General features: G+C 37.2%; 1 protein-coding gene across 9 annotated transcripts in view; it reads right to left on the reverse strand.

The window, feature by feature from the left end:
- Positions 1-18,859: 18,859 nt before the first annotated feature.
- The window catches only part of LPP (LIM domain containing preferred translocation partner in lipoma), a 654,410-nt gene continuing 651,281 nt past the window's right edge, over positions 18,860-21,988 (reverse strand). For all 9 annotated transcript variants that reach the window (XM_081302853.1, XM_081302852.1, XM_081302849.1 and 6 more), the window contains one exon: positions 18,860-20,901. In XM_081302853.1, coding sequence (XP_081158979.1) covers positions 20,773-20,901 — 129 coding nt within the window. In that variant the 3' untranslated portion in view covers positions 18,860-20,772. The remainder of the gene's footprint in view (positions 20,902-21,988) is intronic.

Here is a 21,988-nt window from a genome sequence, read left to right on the forward strand (position 1 = left end):
TTTGCTAGGAAGCTTAATCACTTGAAGAAGTAGTTTATAGCCCCCACAGACTCATCAGCTGTGAACATTAGCCCTAATTAGTAGCTGAAAATAGTGATGATTTAGCAGAGCCTCTGCATTTGATGGCTGTGGTTTTTGGGCCACCAATCACAGTTGAAAAGAAAAGGAGACCGTTTCTGCCATGTAATGGATTCTTCTTCCTGATTCCCAGGGAGCTGAAAGGTCTTGTGGAGGATGGCTTTTCCTTTGACCCTAAAACTGCTGGAAACTCAGAAGTTAGAGAAATGACTCACAGCAATAGAAAAATGAATCCCACAGTTGGTAGGCACTTTGGTTGATTTTCCAAGGGGATCTCTGTGTGTGCCTCCTTATGAATACTCTAGCTTCCAACAACTAAAGGAGCTATTGCTCTCAGAGAAGGAAATTGTTCCCCTTTGTCCAGGGATAGTAGACTTTCTCTGAAAATAACAGGAGACAATTGACTCCTGATGCCACCAGATTGACTGGGGGAAAGAGAAGCTGACATTGCTTACTGTTCAAAACAAAGCCTAATGATAGAAACTTAAAGAGATTAAAGCTAGAAGGAGTCAGGTAAGACAGTCACACCTCCCAAAGTTCTAGAAAGAGACAATGGAGAAAATTTCGAGACTCCACTCAGTCCAAAAGACTTGAATCAAGACAACTTTTGTTATCCATCATCTGCCATGGATGGTGTGAGAAGGGCCCCATCTTGTCTCCCAGAGGCACTGTTGATGATTTAGCAGAGCCTCCGCATTTGATGGCTGTGGGTTTTTTGTTGTTGTTGTTGTTTGTTTGTTTGTTTGTTTTTTGCCTGTGCCCTCCATTTCCAATCCTGGAAGTCAGTCCTAGAGATTTGGTTCTGCTCATTTTTCTTTCTAAAGGAAGTCATTCCAAGTCATGTCTCCAGTGATCTAGTGTACATGGTACAAGGCTCTGAATCCCTCTACTCTATGCAAACACTACTCATTTCCCCAAGGACAGAACTAAGAAGAATAGTCTCCAGGGAGGCAGAAGAAACTGTTGCTAGCTCACAGGTGTGAGGACTTGTTTTTGAAGGAACAGAGCTCCTGAAGAAGTGGTGCATTCATGTCCAGCCTAGACCCTGTGGTTGGGGGCGTCCTGGTGATGCTGCAGATATCAGCATAGACAGGGAAAGTGTTGGCTCCTCACTCATAGACCTGGGAAAGGTCCTTTCTGACTTGGATTGCAGTATTATTTATCATTCTTGAAAATAACTCAGAACAACACAATCAAAAAAAAAAAAAAAAAAAAAACCTTTTGTTAAACTTAAGGGCACTCTTGGGAGTTTGGTTTCCCCACCCCCCTCTTCCACTTTTCTTTGTCTTAAGTGGTTATGATGTGAGGAAGTCATTCTGTCCAGAATGTAAAGTGTAACAACAGCTTGGAACTTTTCCACTGTACTGAGGCGAGGAAAAAAAAAAAAGCCAGAGGAAGTAATATTAGTCAGTATTTAGTCACACTTGAGAACAATGGGATAGTTTAGGTTGGCTTGACATCACACATTTTCATCTCATTATGGCCAAGATGAAGCCCTTTCAGTTGGGAAATTTCATCCTGTGTTTGAAGGGATTGAAGACCTCCTTCTAGCTTCCCCCATTACAGTTCAAGAATATAAAATCGTTCTTCACAGTCCACAAGGGAAAAAAAGATTTTGCATACAAACTAAATAAAACAAGAAAACAATAGAGTGGAAAATATCTCAGAGACCACAAAGAACAAGTCCAAACTGGCCACTCTTCCTCTCCTCCTGGAGAGTTGTCATTGACTTCCCTTTGCTCTACAACAATACCTCTGTCTCTATTTTCTTTAGGGAGAACTCCAGAAAGAGAGGACTTCTGCCCCTTACCATCCCATACAGAAGCCCTCATTTATCCAATTGTCCATTTAGCTCATATTTATTCAGGCTGGTTCTATGCCTGGTACATGCATACAGGGGAGAGTATACCAACTCACCTAAATGGAAGCTGAGTAGAATTTTAGTTTTAGTTTCATATAACTATCCTAGAATATATGCTGTTCAAAGTTGCATAGGAATACATCAGAGTGACATACATCAGAGATTTCCTGGAAGGGGTAACTTGTCAAGGGCTGGGTCTTTGAATACGTAGTGTCAAAGATGAACAAAGCAGACAGCACAGGAATAGATTATTTTCCCCAGTAACTGCTGATGGCAGGGGAAAACAGCTGAGTTTTTTTCCCATTTGTGCAGAGATGACTGGGCATTTTAGAGCCATATTGAGGGAGTAGAGATGGGAAGTGAGTAAGGGCTCAGGAATGGTCAGAAAAGTGAAAAATTACAATAAGTGGCTGACTGTGTCTGCTAACTGCTAAAATCAAATTTGGGATACTCTTTTTTCATAGAGACTGGAGACCAAGGCCCTATTCTTCCTCCTTCCTGAAGATTACATTTAGAAGAAATGGCTTTTGGGAATATGAGAAATATGCCTAAGTTTTAGAAAAAATAGATAATAGATGACAGAGAATGGATTTATGTAAATGCTTGAAGAGGGAGTCAGGGACCTATTGTCAGGTATTGGCTAGAACCAATGGTAAATTCTTTGTTTAGCCAGGGGCTTTTCTAGTCAGGAGCTCAAATGTGAGCTACATTGTCCCAGGGTTGCTGCCTTAGGCTACTAGAAGTCACATGAGGGTTAGTCAAGTCTTCAGTGAAGGGTTCAGACAGTCATTGCGTGGCAATAGTTCTTGCAGAGTTCTCAAGAAGTGCCAATCAAGTAAGGAAAGGAGAAGACTAAACACAGAGAAGTTAAGTACAAAGGCACACTCTGTTTGAGAGTGGAATGTGGTTTCATGGCGGGTGCGTTGGGGAGAAGTGGGAATAAAAAAAGCCAGAAAGGTAACCTGAAGACAGCAAAGTCATGCTAAGGAATTTTTTACTGTGTCCTAGGGATAACAGAGACAAGGCAAAGGTTCAGTTCAGGAGGATAGTGAGGCCAACTTGTGGCTGGGAATGCCAGGCTGGTTACTGTGGAGAATGGTTTAGAGGTGGTGGTGATGGGTGAGTTCAGAAAGACTGAGACAGGAAGATGAGTGAGAACTCTGTGGAATGTTTTCCTAGAGGAGTAGAAGAATGAAGAAGGGCAGGGTGGATCAAGTGAGGGAGATGGATATGAAGGAGAAAGAAGGACAGGATGCAGGGATGAGAGAGGGGGATCTGGGGTAAAATCAAGGCTTTGGTGCTGGGTGACACAATAAATACATAGACTTATTTGACATAACCATCTTAGTTCGGCTTCTTCCTTCATATTTACTGGGGTGATTCCCTTTATTAGAGAATTGGTATGGAGGGAGGCTCTTTGATCTGAATTTAAGGATTTTGCTTGTGGGATTTCATGCAAAATTCTCTACCATTGTTGGTGTTACATCATCATAAGGAAGGAATGAGAATTTTATTGACTTCCTGAGCAAAATAGCCAGACAGAAAGAGACGAACTTGGGAGAAGTTGAAGGAGAATAAATTTAATTCCATTGGATAATCACCTATTTAGGGTCGATATTGTGCCTGTCTGCACTAGATACTCTGGGTAGAGGGGGCTTAAATCATAGAAATAATTTCCTTTCTGGAGGAATCTTGGTAAAAGTTTGGGTAGGCAGATGTACACAGCCAAGGAATGGTGAGGTGATCATTCGCACTTGAAATTGATCACTGCAAGAAGGAGTGATCAATTTCAAGAAAGAAAAAAAGTGAAAACTTCACAAAGAAAGGTCCTTATAAAAGATTCCAGAGGCAGAGAGTATGGGTAGAGACAGAAAGACAGTTTATTCATCAGTCCTCTGTGTGTAGACTTCAGTTTTGCACTTTTATAGACAATGGAGCTATGTACATCTTAGTACATATCTCTACATGTGGACAAGAGCAGACTCACTAGTTCTTATAGTTTGGATCTGGAATTTCTCCTAAAGTTTCCCTAAGGACTTGCTCCCTGAGTGGCATTACTGGGAAATGGTGAAATCTCTTAAGAGGTGGGACCTAGTGGAGGTTTCAGGTCAACAGAGGCATACCCTCAAAGGAGATTGTGTGATCCTGGTCTCTTATTTTCTCTTTCCTTGTTTCCTGGACTTCATTAAGTGAAGAGCTTGCCCACCATGTGCTCCTCATTATGATATGCCGCCTTGCTACAGGCCCAAAGTAGCAGGGCCAATTAGTCATAGATTGGACCCTCCCAACCTGCTAGCCCAAATAAATATTTTCTCTTTATAAGTTGATTATCTCAGGTATTTTTTTATTAAAAGAAAGCTAATACACTATGCTAATAAGACTAGTACATCATTATCTTCATTAGATAATATTAAATTATTTTTCAAAGTGATTTTTTTACAATTTACACTCTCTTTCTGTATATAAATACCTATTGCTCTATATTATCTCCAATACTTGGCATTATCAGGCTTTTCAAATATGCTGATATGGTTGGTATCAAATGCTAACTCATGTTAATTTTAATTATCATTATCATAATAACCAACTTAATTCTTTCATTGTCAATTGACCATGTATATTACTTTTTCCATGAAATGCCTGCTCTTGTGCCCATTTTTCTATTGAATTTTCTTTTCCTTAGGAATTTATTTTTTAATATTCTGGATAGTAATCATTTGTCATTATTATGTCTGGTATATAGCTTTTCCCAGATTGAAGCTATTATGAGTCTTTTCATTAACTAAATTTATTAATTTTAATGGAGCTTAACTTGTCCATTCTTTTAGTTATAGCTTTTGCGGTTTGTATTTCCTTCAAGAAATATTTTGTAATCTTAAAGTCATAAACATTTTAAAAATAGGCCTTAAAGATTTGTTAACATGAGGTAAGCATTAGATATTACTTTTCTATATTAAAAAAAATTATCTCAAAATCTATTCTTTCCACAATATCATTTATCAAATTACCATAAATGAATGATTTTGTTTAAGGATTCTCTGTCATGGTCCATGTATATTTTTATCTTTTAAAAATGCAGATAATATACTGTTTTAATGACCTTAACTTCATAGAAAATCTTATTTAATAGAGATAATTATTCTTCTTTGTTTTTCAGAAACATCTTGAATATTTTTATATTTGCTTTTCTATGTCCCTTTTACAATGAGCTTGTTTATGAAAAATTCTGGTGAGTCATATGAGAATTCCATTAAATCTCTGACTCAATTTAGGGAAAATTTACATTATTGTGATACTATTTTCCTTTCTTTGAACATGATATATATTTCCATTTTTTCAGATCTTCTTTAATGTCTTTCAGTAAAGTTTTATTATTTTCTCCATTAAGGTCTTGTCCTTTTAAAAAATGTTTTAGGCAATCTACATTTTTTGTTGCTATTATATATGGTTTATTAACACAGTTTCAAACTGTGATTGTTGTCCTACACATTAACATACCCAAATGGATTGTGTGGGGTATAGTGTTATGTCTAGCAAACTTGCTGAACTCTTTGATAGTGTGTTGTCTATTATTTTGAGTTTATGTAAAATTTTCTATAGTTGTATCATCTATAATTAATGGATATGTCTTCTTGCATTCCACTTTTTGTTTTACTCATGTTATCTATTATAGCTATAGTGAAGACCAACTAGAGTCTTCACTATAAAGTTAACTAGAAGTAGTTAAAATGGAATTAAAAGTATAAAGTCATCCAGTTATTTATGATGAGTGTAGAAAACATCTTGTTTATGATTTGCAGTAATTATTTCTAATATGTGACTATTTGGGATGATTTATATAGAAAATCTTTTTTTCTTTTCTTTCTAGTCCTAGTTTGTTAAGTTATATATGCCTTATTTTAACATTCATTTTTTTTTAATGAACCTACTGAGATACTACCATCATAAGACTTTTCTGTCCTCCTCAACCTCCCTGGTGCTGAGGATCAAACCCAGGACTTCATGCATGATAAGCATGTGTTCCACTACTGAGTTATATCCCCAGCCTAAGAATTTTCTGTTTTGTCCTGGGACTTACATAGACTTCCTAATGTTCAGTTACTTCATAGTTTATGCTAGAACTGGGCAGAACTGAGTCAGGTGGCCAGGACTCAAGATCCAGTCTTGTCATTAATTTGTGTCCTTGGGAAAGTATCTTCTTATCTCTGAGACTTGATACTCCTTCGTAAGACTGAGTAAATTGTCTATAAAGACCCTTCTATTTCTCATACTCCATAAATAAGAACAAATGAATGCATGTGTAGTGTTAGACTGCAGAGAGCTGAAGGGGAGATGACAAAAAACATAAAATGAGTGATGGAGAAAAACAGGGGAAGGGAAGACAAAATTACATTTTCAATGTCCTTTTTGTTTACAACTTTCTGGCAATAAATTATGAATATCCTGAGTCTCAGTGATTTACCTGCTGCTTGTTTGTTCAAAAATACATCTTGTATCTGGCCGCATTTTGCAGAGTCCTCCCTTCTGTAGTTCTCAGATGTTCTAGCATTTGCACACTGAGACATGCTACTAAAAAGATAAAGCTTGAGACCTAGGTGGGAAAGAGAAGGGGTACTTTTTTCTGATATTCACAAAAGGAGATTCACATATGCTTTTGTTCTAGTTCTTTCTAGGGTTTAATGCATGGAGTGTCTTGATTCTCTTAAAGACCTGCTACTTGAAAAGTGAAAAAAGTATTTATTAAATGAATGGAATTCTTGGGTTATTAATGTTATCTTACTAGCATAATCTTCATCTACAAAACAAAGGTAAAATCTTCAGAGAACAATTGAAAATGTTGTAAGGGCAAAGTTTTGAAAAAGGTGAGTTACTCTCCTCTGGTCTGATTCTTACTTTCCTTTCCAGGTAAGGATTTATCTATCAGCCCACCCTGAATCTAGACTCCTTGAAAGTAGAAACTATTTTATAGCTATATCCCTCAAGATGCCTAGTGCATAGTAGGTTCTCAATAATGTTTAACAAGTATGCCAGGTACAGATGTAATTCAAGTGTAAGAAGTCAGCCAATTGCTGATGAGGATGGAAACCCCCACCCCCAGCAACCACTCACTTGGATCTAGCTTTAAAAGTGAGAAGTTATTTATTTGCAGGGTTCAGACTGAGAGTGGTGAAGTGATTTGAGAACACGTCAGACCTCAGCTCAGCTGTGCTCCCAGGGAAGAGTGGGGCTTTCACACTCTGTGGCTTCATGCTTGCTTCAAGAGACATTCTGGTTCTCTGAGGACCATATGGAAAGCAAATGATGTAAAAAATGAATCACAGTAAGGGGTTACAAGAAAAAGAAACAGAGATTATCTGACTCAAAAAGAATTCCACACATAGGCAAGTGAATGTAATAAGAAGTTTATTGGATTTCTAAATATAATCAAGTCATTGCAGTTCTTTTACAGAAAAAAAATACGATTTCAAATTTATTCTTATAGAGCACTGGAAAAACTTAATTGGTAGAAAAAACTGATAGAAAGTAAATAAAATCATGTTTTAATATAGTTGAATAATGTATAAATACAAAAGAAAATACCCAAATCACTTGCTTATAATAGGCTTTATTCTCTTATTTTCATAAGGAATCACATGTGCTATTCTGGATGTGTTAGTGATGGTTTATGACGTAGTGAATAAATGCAACTTTCTCAAAATAAAGTAACAGACACCTGCATTTTAGGAATACCATGGCTCTGTCAAAATCACATATGTGAAAATAAAATCATATTTTCTATGTGTCTTTCTCTGAAGCCAGGGAGGCTATTCAATGTCTGTTCAGCACCTGCTCTTGGTAGATACATTCAGCATACAGAAAGCCTGGCTTCTTCCTGACTCCTCCTTGTACTTGATCTATTCACTTACAAACATCTTTTAACCTTTAAATAAAACTCTCTCTCCTTCTCCCCCAACTCAATTTTACCAAATAGAAGGAAAGGGGGTCAAGCTATGGAAGACAGATCCCATGCCACTGTGGTCAGACACGATTCTGTATTCCACAGAAGAAGCCCCTTACATAACTAGGGGGTGAGTGCAGGATCATCAGATTGAGATCTAAAGCAAGGCCATGCTGTGGTCTTTTCCAGATCATTTGTTTCTTTCCAAGGAGAAAGACATCTGCAACCCAATGCCTTTATGACATTACAGAGAGATTTCTGAACTCTTCTAGGACTCAAATGTGATTGTCCCCCAAATTAAAAATGACTAGGGTTGAAACTGGATAAGGTAAAAACAGAAAAGGAACATCAACAGGAAGGTTGACATTTTTAGTGAAGAGTATCACCTTTCTCCAAAGAATTGACCAGTCACCTGACACAATGGTTACTAAAAAAGGTTGTCATACTCCTGAAATTATTAAACACTGCTTTGTTTTGCACACCTGATTATGTAAGGGGCTCCTTATGTGGAAAACAGAAGGGTGGCTGACAGCAATGGCACACTGGATCTGTCTTCCAGAGCTTGTCCCCCTTTAATTCCATTTGATGAAACTGGATGGGGTGGGAGAAAACTTTGGGACCATCAGGACATCAATAGCCTCCTTGGAGAAAGACTAAGTGGACATATCACACTTCCCTCAAACAGAGGCATATTCAAAGTGTCTATGGAGCCAACTGACTTAGAAGGAAAGGGAGCGGCTTGGCAAGTGTAATCTGCCAGCTGGTTGAGTCAGACGACACATTGAGAACAATCTTTTTTGGAATCATGTCCTCCCTTCAACCCTTCTACAGTCGTGTACTGTCTGTCTGCCTCATCCTGTCTACCTGGACCCTCTCCTGCTGCCAACACTGGTTAGAATCTATTCTTCTAGGCTATGTTGTTGTTTTAGTAACAATTATCAATAGTTCTTCTGACGCTGACAGAACTATGGAAACAAAAGCCATCAAATAGCATGTACTACTATCTTTAGGAGTCAGAGTAAAAAATGCTCTAAGAATCTGGTGGAGACATTTGGACCCCTGAGCCTCCAATTCCAACAGCCAAGACTTTTCTTTAGTTTTCTCCAGTAGCCGAGAGATAAAAGAAGAAGAAACATGCTGACACTCTAAATCCACCAATGCTTAGTTTATAAAACACACAGATGACACATATCCTAATGCAAACCTGGATCCATTAATTCATTTAAATGTCTTTTTTCCTGACCGAATCTTCCAAATCCACAGAGCAAGTACAGGAAACCTCAGCAATATGCCACCATTCTTGGGATATAAATAAAAAGTGGCTGTATCAGCAAGGAACACTCTGGGAATGCGCTTGCAGCCCATTCTATGGTAGCCACTCAAGGGGATATTGAATGTAAGTGACTTTTTCCCATTTGGCGTGGTTTCCCTTCTCAGCACCTACTCCTTCTGATGGTATGCTTTTGAAGGCTGAGCAGTACGACTCTGGGTACCGTGTGTACATACATATGTAGGAATAACGTTTATGTGTCTCAGAATAGGCACTTTTTGAAGGCAGTAAATCTAAAAGTAAAGTTAATAGAGCCTATATTTAGTGCTCATCTTCTCACTTTGCTGATGTGTATGCTGAACAGAAGATCACAGATTTGAGTTAGTCTCGCAAAGAGGCCGGAGTCGGCAAGTGGCTATATTCAGAGCTGGGGAAGTCTTGCCAACTCTACTCTAGCTGTTAAGATGCAGATTTGGAGAAGGTGCCGTCATTTTCTCAAAGGTGATGGCACACAAAGAGAAAAGCCTGTGACGAAGCCATGAAATAAAGGCTTGGTTGTGTGGAATGGAGAAAACTACTGTCTTCTGGCTAAGCATCTCCCTGACACATCTAACTTTTCCCTTTTCTTTCCTTTTGTTTTTTAAATACATCTCATAATTGCACATATTCCCATGATTAGCAGTAGAGAAAGAGAGGCCCTAAATCTGTTGGAGTAATGATAAAGGTGTAGGTTAAAAGAAAAAGCAAAACAAAAACCAAAATAATTCCCTGCATCAAGAACATGCAAATATTCAATACTATATCCAGCTGTCAAAGTTTTACATCTGAGTCTAAATTTTCACTTAAGGCACATTATACCACATGATCATCTTATTCATGCTAAAGAATCAGACAATCATGTGTCATCTTTAATTCTATTTGCTCTTTGATGTGTTTCCTGAAAAAGAATGAAGACATAATTCAGGTTTTTAGAGGGGAAATATTCTAACTGTGTTTAATGAGGAAATAATTCTTGGATAATTTGCTCATCAGCTTTCCCAAGGGAATAAATGGGTAGTAAAAGGAAGAAAGTCATTTAAAAATGATTTTGCTACTACTTCACTGTAAAATATTGATAAGATTTAGTTTCTGGGGTCCTACATATCTTTCATCATGGATTCATTGCAGTTCGGTCTTTTTACTTGAGTGAGACGGATGGCACGATCTATGGCTACATAGTGGGAGGTCTGAGGTACTGAAGCTTTTTAGGCACAGTAACCCTGATTTGTTCATGCAGCTGACATCCTTCTAGAAACTCAGCAGAAAGCACACAGGGTTAGTGAAGTGCACATGCTGCCAAAATATCAACTCCCTTTTATTATTTGGTGGTGAAAATATGAAGTCATTCCTCTTGTTCGCATTTAAATTATGAAAATCCCCTTTCTTCTCTGAGGCTGTGTCTGAGGGAATGGAACATGTTAGGTAGATACATCATATCCTGTCTATGTTAGCCTCCAATTTCTGTTTTGCAATTACTAAGGGAGCATCACAATCACCCAAACAGAAAACAGAGATGAGACAGAACTGGATTTTCCTTTCCCTATATATTTAAGTTTCCCCCAAGACAGACAAAAAAAAAAAAAAAAAAAAAAAAAGGAGAAATATGTCTAGGAAAAGCTAGCTTTTCCCATTTTGAATTTTCTAAAGTAGTTCAGAAATGGAGTTAAATAATTGGGTGAGGAAAGATATTCAGGCTGAATATTTACTCCCTTATGATGGAGGAAATGGATTTAGGAAAGCAACCATTCTTCCTGTGCCTCAGCATGAAGCAAAGCAGGCACCATACAAAATGGCTACACAATGCATAGATAATAATGACCCAAGAATAGTTCTTTACCCTTTTCTTGACAGATAGAAATATATAAAGAGGGAATCAAGCAAGAGATAAATACCTTAGTTTGCACCCCCACCTCAAATTGCTTTGGCATATTTTAAGAGATAAATGGATCCATACAAAATTTAAATAGGTTTTTCTTTTTTTTGTCAGCTACAAAAATGGGTCAGGACTTGGAATTATTAATTTCCTGGCCTGAAAAGCCCAAGTGTTTTAAAATAAGATTTCTCTTTTGGGGGAATCAGCTTTCTTGGAAGATGGGTGGGTGTGTGTGTGTGTGTGTGTGTGTGTGTGTGTGTGTGTGTGTGTGTATTTTAAAGACAAGACGATTGTGTACTTCCTAAATTGGGGAGAACTATAGAGGATATAAGAAAAAAATTTTTCATTAGTTTTTTTTTCTTCACATTATGTAAAGATAAGTCAGGGTTTGTAGCTGATTTGTAAAGAAATTTGAAAAAAAAAAGTGGCTTTTCTTTTTTTTTTCTTTTTTTAAATAAAGAGCTGCTTTTTCATATTTGCTTCTTTGTTGTCTTTCATTCCCTCTACTAAGATGTCACAGTTCTGCCTAAGTCTTTACTCAGGTGTACTCACCTAGATAATTCTGAAGGGTGCTCAAATGCTGCTTCTGTTAATCTATCCCTAGGGCAGAGCACTTCATCTATGCCCCAACACTTCTACTCCATCAGCCATGACATTCATTACACCTCACAGGAAGACAGGTGCCTTTGAATGTGACTTCCCAGCTCAGGGCCCCCCAACTCTACTTGGGGCTGCTGGTGTCTCCTGTACTTCTCGGGTAGAAAGACTGGGCAGGGGTGAGAGGCCATTTGTTGCTTCACTTGGCTCTCCTTGATCCCAGAGAGGAAGCATTTGAATGGTGAGACTGCTTTAACAGATGGAGCTAGACTCTAGGAGGGAAATGCCAAGGAAAAGATAAAAATTTCCTAGATTTAATACAGGAGATCTAATGTGGAAAAAGAATATTTTTCTATCAATCAATTCACAGGTTACAATTTAGGGCAAGCAGCTGGAAGAAAGAAAAGAGAAGAAATAAAAAGCCAAAGAGTACACCCCACAAGGCACATCATCTTCCTAAGGGATGCAGCTCAAGAGGAAGAAGGCCCATTTGTTGAACTGCTATAAGAGCAACTTCTGGAATGTACACGGAGGCCTCCAAGAAGGTTATTCAGAAAGAACATAGTACCAAGCTCCTTGTGATGAGGACATATCAATCATAAAACTACAACAGCCTGGGAAGTCCAGTGTATCAAATGGCAAAGCCCAAGCCTCAGAAATGCCATTGGTCCCATAACATTTGTTCAGACATTTCAAGGCCATGGATTGGTGGGATCACAAATGTCTGTTATGACAACATATACCTGACGGGTTCTCAATAAGTGTGGATTTAAAAGTGAATACACATTGTTTATCTATAGCAGTTTCTGCCTAGGCAGGTCATACATCATGATCCACAGCAGACAGGCTTGTCTTAAGGATGAAATCACCTCTGCATGTCACTGAGTTGTAAATGATATTGTCTCAGCTGATGTTCTGAACCTGGCAGTTCTAGAGAGGTTTTCACTTCATATGATATAAACTCTCTGGGGAAATCTGTGGCCATGTGCTTCTCTGCCAGTGGCCTTTCCCTCATTCCCATCTTCATCACAGTGCCAATCAGAGAACACAAGATAACACAGAAGGGGTGTGTGTGTGTGTGTGTCTGTGTGTCTGTGTGTTCTAAATGACCCCAAACAGCATGACACACATTGGATTTGCCACTGATAGCTACATGGCCTCTGTGAACATCCCTGAATGCTTTCTAAAAGGGAGAGCAGCAGTCTATGAGCAGTATGAACACTGTCCCCTGACAGAGTACTGGCCTTGCAAGACCGATATATCTGCCACTTAACAGCTACCTAGTTTTTGGCAAGCCACATAAAGATTTTGAACCTCAGATTTCTCCTCTAACACAAGGTTATTAATAACCTTCCGCTTAGGGTTGTTTCATGGGTGAAGGCAGTTAGTAAATAACTTAAATACTAATTATCAAGAATTAATATTTTAAACCTCAGAAAGCCACTCCCAGGAGCTGCCCAGGAAGGCTGAGGGCAGATTCCTGTTATAGGGATCTCTAATGCAAAGTTGGGATAGAGGAAGTCATAGTCCTTGTCCTCTTAGAGTCTAAAGAATATTAATTCAACTAAATAGTAATCCAGGGCAATAAGAAAGAATATATGTTTCTACATAAAACTATAGCAAAACATAGCCCCATCTCCCCAGAATGATATCCTTTTGCACAGAACTGATCAGAAGTAATGAATTTTCTATAGCTCCATTACCTTTTGCATGTGACTTTTTTCCTTGTTAGAGTTTAAGATTGCATACTGACATTTCCCAATATTTTTAAGGTCATCAGCAGCAGATCAGATAAATGGAATGTATTGTTCATAGGTTAGTTACTGGGAAAGGGCATGAAGCTATATAACAGCTCTCAGAACAGTCTGTCATTTGAGTAAGAAAGTAAAACCAACAAAAATCTCATAGATGCTAATACCTGACCCTCAGACAATATTCTGAACTATTTTAGAGATATTTAAAGAATTTTATAATCTTCAACTAAAAAGTAATGCTTCGTTTAAAAACAAAACAAATACAATGCAAGGAAAGTGGAGGAAGCAGCAACACTTTACTAAATAATAATGTAGGTTTATTTTGTGGCACCAAGAACATAAGATGCAAAGTTTGGTTCTGTTTAAAGTCAGGGGGTGCCTAGAAGGAAGGAGGAAATGGAAGACCCCAGGGGTAATGAATTCCTTGACAGAGGTGCTGTTTAAGCAGAGATAGGATTAGCACCAGGACTCTCCTATTGTGCCTTAAATACTCTTCCTTCAACTTCAAATCAAATTGGTGAATCAACTCAAGATTTCTAATCAAATTACAATTCTCATCAGATTTCATGTCCTCCATGAAGCTTTCCAGATGCCACTGGAAGGACTGACTCTCCTGCCACACCCTCTTCTATGGGTGAGTTCAGATTGAACCTGTTTGATCTTATTGTGGGTGACTTGAATTGAAGTCACTCAGTGGCTGATTCTTTTACAGTGATTAGGCAATGATTATTAAAATGAGAAGATGAATGAGGGATAAAGACTAAACTTGAGAGGAATTATGGACCCCTAAAGATAGGAGAAGGGATTGTCTTGGTCTGAAGGGCAACATCCCTAAGCATAAACATTTGAGCATGGAACAAAGGGAAGTGAATCTCAATGAAAAAAAAAAAATCCAGGAAATATTTATGTAGAATTTAAAAGTGCCCCAAACTCCTCTCATTCACTATGAGAGCATACACAAGAAATGTCCTGGTCTTGAGAAGACAGGGCTGAAGGGAAAAGGCTGAAGAGACTTTATGAATTGACCACGTGGGACTCTCAGGGATGGCATATGCATTAGATTATTTCCTACTTTCAGAACGACTTTGATTTTGTCAGCATCAAAAATTGTACCCTCTGGGTGATTCCAATTCCATTTGCTTTTAACCCTAAACATAGTGTTTTCATATAACCTGACCCAGGGTGATTGCTAAGTTTCACCAAATAGATTGAAAGAGAATTAGGAAATATTTTGGAGTTCTGCTGATCAAAGGAGGAGCAGAAGAGTAGTGGGAGTTGATGTTGTATTAATAAATGAGGAATAATTGAGAATTGGTGATATTAGACCTAAAGAGGCAAAGATTTAGCCATTAGATTTTGGTCTGTAGATTGGTTTTGTGTAGCTCCAGAGGTAGAATGGACTGCTGTAAGTAGTGCTCCATACTGGACAGTCTAAGAAGATTTGGGATGGGAATTAGGCAAATAGCAGAGGAGAGTCAGATATTCACAAAGTCCATGATTCTCTTTATTTAGGTACAACATTGGTGTCTGGGGTTGACTGGAACTCTCCATACTAGTGTATAACATGAGATAACATGGCGACCCTTGCCTCATTCTTAGTAGAGCATTCTACTCTTAGGGTTGAGAACTGAATTTCAAAGCTACATTTGGTGATAAGATGATTAAATGCACTTGTGGCTCTTCTACAAGATGGCTAGGGAATGCCTATTAGAGCTAGATGAATAAGGTTTTCTCTTGTCACTCTTCAAATGGATGATTATTTTGGAAAATTTAACTAAGCCATACAGTAGGAAAGGCTTACTGCAAGTAAAATATTACAAAGGAATTAGCTGCAGGGTGTTCTTTCTCTAGTATATATAAGTATTGGAGAATATTGACTTTTGCTCTTAAGAAAGGCTAGAAGTAGAGTTATTTATTACTGTGGTTGGAAACTGCTATAAATTAGACAACAATCAGAAAATAAAGAGCAAAGGTTTTAGAAATTTCTTTATAACTTCAATCAGTTGAATAAAAATCTATCTTTCACAGAGCTCTTCACAAAATAAGCCATATGCATGCTGGCTAACTAAAATAGAGCCTACAACTTACTGCAAATGGAATAGGAAAGTTAAACAGAGAAAGGAATTAGAATTTTTTTTTCCTGTAGTGAAGAAACATGCCTCTGATTCATGTTCCAAGAAAAAATCTGATGCTGACCCATCCCCTGAAAATACTGTGATTCAATTATTAAGGTTTAATAGTACAGTTATAGGCTAAGTGCTGATATGTGTTAAAATTTTGGAAAGATGTTAGTTCATCCTTCCCATAAGGAAAATTATGAAGTTTCAATAGAATACAATACAATCATATGCTACCAGCAAGACCATAATTATTTTGTGGTCAAAATGTTTTTGGATTTAAAAACAAAATCTTAACCTAGACTTACAAAGGTTACTTGGCATAAAGTGTAGAAAATTAGACCAGTCATAAATGAATTTACCGAGATTCTGTTACCAAGAGTCTTATAAAATTCCTTAAAATACAGCTGAAAGCCTCTATTGCCTCATCTCACTCTACGAAAAAACAAATCCTGAAATGTATGTCCCTGTAAAGAAAGATTTCTGGATGACATATATTTTCTGGTACCCTTCCTCCATTAATCTAATCATGATTCCATAAGGATCAGAATGCATTGACTTAATTTATGAAAAGCTCAAATAGGGCATTAGTAGGCAAAAGGAAGGAAGGAGTGAGGAATGTAGGGAAAAGGTTAAAGTAGGAAGGAGAGATTAAGAATTCTCACCAATCACAGCAGCTTTGGTCAGATTATCTTTTAAAGGTTTTGGCAAAGCTCTGCTAACCCTCATGAGAAGAGTTCCCTTCTGACCATATCTGTCTAGTAACTAACTTGACCTGAAATGTTCATGGTTGCACCACTTTTGTGATTTTCTCAGAACCAGGATTCTCAAAATGTTCTGTTCACTAGTAAGTAAAACAACAGACAAAGTTAAGGCAATTTTTATAAACGGATATGCTGAATGGATGGGAAGGCTCAATTTCAAATCCCTTGTCTTGATTATTCAACTACAACCAGAATAAGTCAAATCATGAACACTAACAGCATCCAATATGTCACCTTCTGGTGTAAGAATATTTTCAAAATTTAGGGACCCATGAGGTCCTTTCAAAAGGAGGGAAGAAGTACTATTAGACTACATTAAGATAAAAGTTCAGACTTCTTTAAATTTTTAGAATTTTTAATTAAAAACATTTTTTTGATAAGTATAGATCTTAGAGATTTGGGGATTATTATTTGTTATTGACTCTGGTGAATTATCTACAGTAGTGTAAATAGATTATTTAAAAGTAAGGCACAATCATAGGTTGCTTTTGGATTGTCTCCCATGAAAGTGCACCAAAAGAGCCATCCCAGGAAATGGACTTAAGGCACATTTTGCAGAGGTATCTTTTTCAGTTTGCTGGTTTCCTACAGATGGCTAAAGCAGGGGTATGGGATATGCTGTCATATTTCATTCATAACACACATGTACTGTAGCTCTAGGCAACAGATGGACAATCGCTTGTTTAAACTACAAATGTGAAATACTAAGGTAGAATAGCAATATTTCTAGAAATGTATATGGAAAAAAATGCCTTTCCAAGCCAAGAGGAATGGTGAGAGGCTGTGAGGTTACATCAGTGTTTCCCTGATCTCCCTAGCAGCTGCCATAATTTCCCCAACACCCTTCAAAACTTGAAAATGAAAGGATCAGGGGGCAGCCGACACAGATTTGACAAGAGAAGCCCAAACCATATCAAATAGAAATAACACTGTTATTCCTGACTGGTTCACATTAATAGGATTTTTACTAACTAGGAAAATGGTGGGAAGTTATGTTTTCAGAGCCCTGTCTATATTCTATCAACTCTCTAGTGTATCCTCATTGAAAAAGCACTCTCTTTCTTCCTCTGGATCCAAATACAAAATAGTTGTTTAATGTAAAGTTTCAGATTCTTTAAACACCACCATAAACATCTTTGTAGAATCTTTCACAGAAAACAGTTAGTGTTGACAAGTCTACCTTATTAATCAGCATATTCTCCATGAAGTAATTTTGATCACAGCAGTTGCACCCACAAAAACAATATGTTAATGATAAGGAAAAAAACCCCACATCTTTAAGTTGCAAAGATGTCAGCATCTCACAACCTTGACCTTATGTTGAGACACATGACTTATTTTTGTATTTTAAAGGTGATCTGCTTGCAAACAGACTCCACATTGAGTCAGTTTGAGCTGGGAATCCAAAAAAAAAATTAAGAATCTTATTTTGGTCTTGGGGTAAAGATCAGTGGCAGAGTGCCTGACCAGCATGCACAAAGCCCTGGGTTCAATCCTCAGAACTGCAAAAAAAGAAAAAAAAAGTCTTATTTTGAAATGGTCTATAGAGGCCAAGGAGTAGTGAGATTTCTTTCCTTTTCCATGTGTCCATTTTATACAGAAATACCAAACATTAGTGCTTTTGATATTTTAAAAAACTGGTATAATTTTACAAACTTTTTCCTATAGGCTATGATTTTTTTCTATTACTTATGTATTTAAATGATATCAAGACAATACATCAAAAGACAATAAGTATACTTAAGATAATATGATTTTTAACTCTCTCTTATAGGCAAGATTTCATGTAACTAAAACAGTAAAGAGTGACTTGACATTGTTTAAATCAAATGATTAATAGAAAGACAAGAAAGTAATAGAAATCATATATTTAAGAAGTCCTAAAATAAAATATGATAGGATCCTTTCCTTATTAGACATTGTGAAAGAAAAAATCTAAATCTAAATACTTTTGTATATGTCTGTGTGCACATTCATTTTCATAAAAGTATAAGTCTATATTAAAAAGAGATTTACTTTAAAAATCTTTGGTAAAGACACTCTGAGGTTATGTGATAAGAATGCACTATAAAGATCATAAGCAAGCAAATTTCTGCTGGCAGTGCCACAGTGGTGGGCCTGTGACAGTATTATCTTCAAACTTTCTTTTGGCATGTAAACATTTGGTTAAATAAGAACTTAAATTTAACAAGTAGGATGTTATTGCATTTTGATAGTATAAATATTTCTTAATTTCTTCCCCTTTTGGCAAAATTTCTAATAATATGACTGCATTTCCAGAGATAAAAACTTTCCCTCAATACATTGGACTCTTTGCTTTTGGCCTAAAGACAATTTCCCCGAAGTATTTCAGAGTAAACGTGAATGAATCACCTTAAGCAGGCTATATTAGCACCCCAATTGTCTAATAGTCAATGCTAAAGGCATCAGTAGAGTCTGGCCTTTAATTTAGAGCACGGGAATTCTTGAGACACGGTATAATTTTATCGTAAATTCACATGTCAGCCCTAAGTGGATCTCATTATATTTCACATTCTGAGAAATATAAGATCCCAGATAAGAAAAGGAAGCTCTTGCAATTTATAACTTTGGTGGTTCTAACACAAAACCATTTGCTGATAAAAGCAAATAAGACACAGATTAATTTACATGAGCCATAGTGACCACAAGTTGAACATTATCTTATTTTTAAAAAAATCACTTTTATGATGATTCGTATTCAAGTAAAACAAATTTGACAAGAATTCCTGAGGCATGGGTTGTAGTTTAAAACATGAATAAAATAATTTCTCATTTGTGTTCTGGATGTTAAAAATCAATTTTTTTAAAATTCAAGGTATACAACCCTCACTTTCATGGTTATGAAAAAGATATTTGTGGAATAAAGGAAGGCTACATAGAGATTCATTATATTATTATTATTTATACCTTCTTGTATATTTAAAATACTCCATAATTTAAAAGTATATATTCATGGGGAGATACGAAGAAAGGTTTAAGAAATCTCATCCCAAAATACTTAATTAGTTTACAAGGTGGCAACTTGCCATTGCTAAGCTAGGTGTCTTTCCTTAAATGAAACATGCTAGAACTTAATAAATATGGTTCTGCAGTTGGCAAGCAAATGTTTCACTGGCTAATAAGAGTTTGAATAAAGATTCTAGGCAGAGATTCTGCATATTTTTAGCTCAGAAAGACAATTTTTTTTCAGTGATTGTCTTTGCAAGTGTGGTATAAATGTCACATTGATGATATGAAAATGTCTCCTGTAGCATGTAATTTGAGTTGCAGAAGGATTATGAGAATAATAAAACTGTGCTTTCCCAATTCTTTTCAAGATTTCCTCTATTTTTTTAATGTAAACTAAACAAAGCCACACAACTTCATTTTTGTGTGCCCCGATTTGCAATTGGTGGCACAAAAACAGAACCTGGGTCTAGGAGGTGAGAGAGAGAGAGAGAGAGAGAGAGAGAGAGAAAAGCATTTGAACAGTTTTTTATGGGTATCTTCCTCTAGAGAAAATGTCAATTTTGGTGGCTGTGTTCAGTTATTGGAAAAAAAAAATTACTATTTCTTAGGTGAAAAGCAGAATGGTATTGGAAATATTACAAATGCAAGTTTTTCTGTATTGGGTCTAGGTAGGGTAAAAAAGAAAAATCTTAAGACACTACTGTGGGATAATAATGGACTTTTCAAACATACCCCACAAATGCTGTGCATGGCATGTCCCTCCTGTACTTTCTTCAGAAAACGACTGAAGCTTGGTTCTGTTTCCCCACTCATTAGCTATTGGCCGATAACTGTTTTTAAATGAGCCTTGACCAATGGTCACTACAGATTTTAAATTTGGATGGTTGAAAATTAAATTTGTTTTAACTGACATATTTTACAATTTAAATTGTTTACATCCTAACATAGAAATTGTGTATTTTTTCTCCAAGGGTCATGAGTAGTGTGGAGAACAGAAAAAATACACTTTCCAAGACATAGCAAAATCACAGCTAAACTTTAGAGTCACACGCAATGTGGAAGTAGCAGGATGAAGACTTCTGAAAGCACCTATGAGTTGGCAGAGTGACCCAGGAAAACTGTGTGACAGCAAATACCACTCTAAAAAAAGCCATTCAACCAGATGAAAAGTGAGACAAACTTAGGGATTAAAAGTTACAGGAATGCAGAAGTGAATGGGATGGAGTATAATCTGTGCAAAAATGTGGAAGTACTTGGAACAAAGGCCCATCGAGGCCCTACATGATTAAATGTGAAATGTGTATTTGGTAAGAACATTTAAAAAAACAACAACAACAACAAACAACTCATCATCTATGTGTTTCTACAGAAAGTTTAACAGCAAATGAATCATGGAGACCATCCCATAATTTGATTGCCTTGCCCCCATTTTCCTAATTTTTTTTTCTTATCTCTTTCTGTGTTTCATTCTTCACAGCGCCGTGCACTAAGCTGTTAACAGACCACTGAATCTACAGGTCGGTGCTCGCCTTGGCGGTTAACACTCTGATGCGCGTAGAATTGCAGGTCTTACAGAGGATGTGTCCATCCAAGGGGTAGCAGCCTTGGTTGTCTCCTTCAGATAAGAGACCACCACAATCCTAAGAAAAGCAAGACACATGGACATAACATAAATGAAAATGTAAGGACATTCATGAAACCCAATTCCTTAAGTGTTCTATTCAAGACCTCCAAGACCTAACCTCTCACAACCTCTACGGCTTCATGTAATACTGACCCACTCTGTCACTTCCCTCAGTTTATAACACAGTGTACCTTAAATTAAACTGGATAAGAGGTGGGGGACATGAGTACAGATGAAGTGAAATGACCTTCTTGAAGTCGCTGACTATGAAATCCAAGTATAAAAAGGGAAGGGCTATGGATTTCAACACCCAGCTAGAAGTTTGCTCCCCAAACAATAAGAAGAGTAAATAAAATTAGAGCCTTAATTCATCTATACCCTTTATCATCAGTTTAAGAATCTCAAAGGAATACATAGCTGCAGGTGTGGATGTTTTTGGCTAATTCTGAGCAAAAGCAAAGTGAGAGATTCCTGCCAAGCATAAGAGCCACCAACAGTTCAATTATATTTAATTGCAGTAAGAAAATAAAATATTGGAGCAATAGTTTGTTGCCCTTTCTAAAGCAGAGAACAGGGTATAGAGGGATGAATGTTAGACTGGGATACAGTTCTATCACTGCCTGCTCCCTGCACACAAGGCTCACTCCACTCTGAAAATAATTCCTGCATTTTCTACATTACCAAGGTGCCGAGAGGGTCAAAGTGAGTAATGGTTGTGTATATATTTTGAAAAAATTTAAAGAGCTACAAACTATTATGTTACTGTTGACAGCCCCTCTGAGAGTTTACTTTGGAAAGTGTTATGTAGCAGTTAAATGCTAGCCCTTAACTCTGGAGGATACGGAAATTTCCTTGGAAAGTAAATTTAGAAAAGTTCACATAGTGGTGTGTGCCCTTGCAAACTTAAGGAGAAGACACAGCGGCTGCACACCTTGCCTCTGCTGTCCACCAGTGGCAAGGAGGCTAATAGGGCTCATGTCTACAAGAGATGAATAATGAAATTAAAGTCTAAATAGGGCATGGCCCAGAACACAACAGCAGCCACAGTATGTTCCACAGGAAGTGGGGCTTTACCAAAAAGAACAAGTGGATGGACATACTGC

This window comes from Spermophilus citellus (genome assembly GCF_964194105.1).
Source record: "Spermophilus citellus genome assembly, chromosome: 7".
In the NCBI taxonomy this organism is placed as follows: Eukaryota; Metazoa; Chordata; class Mammalia; order Rodentia; family Sciuridae; genus Spermophilus; species Spermophilus citellus.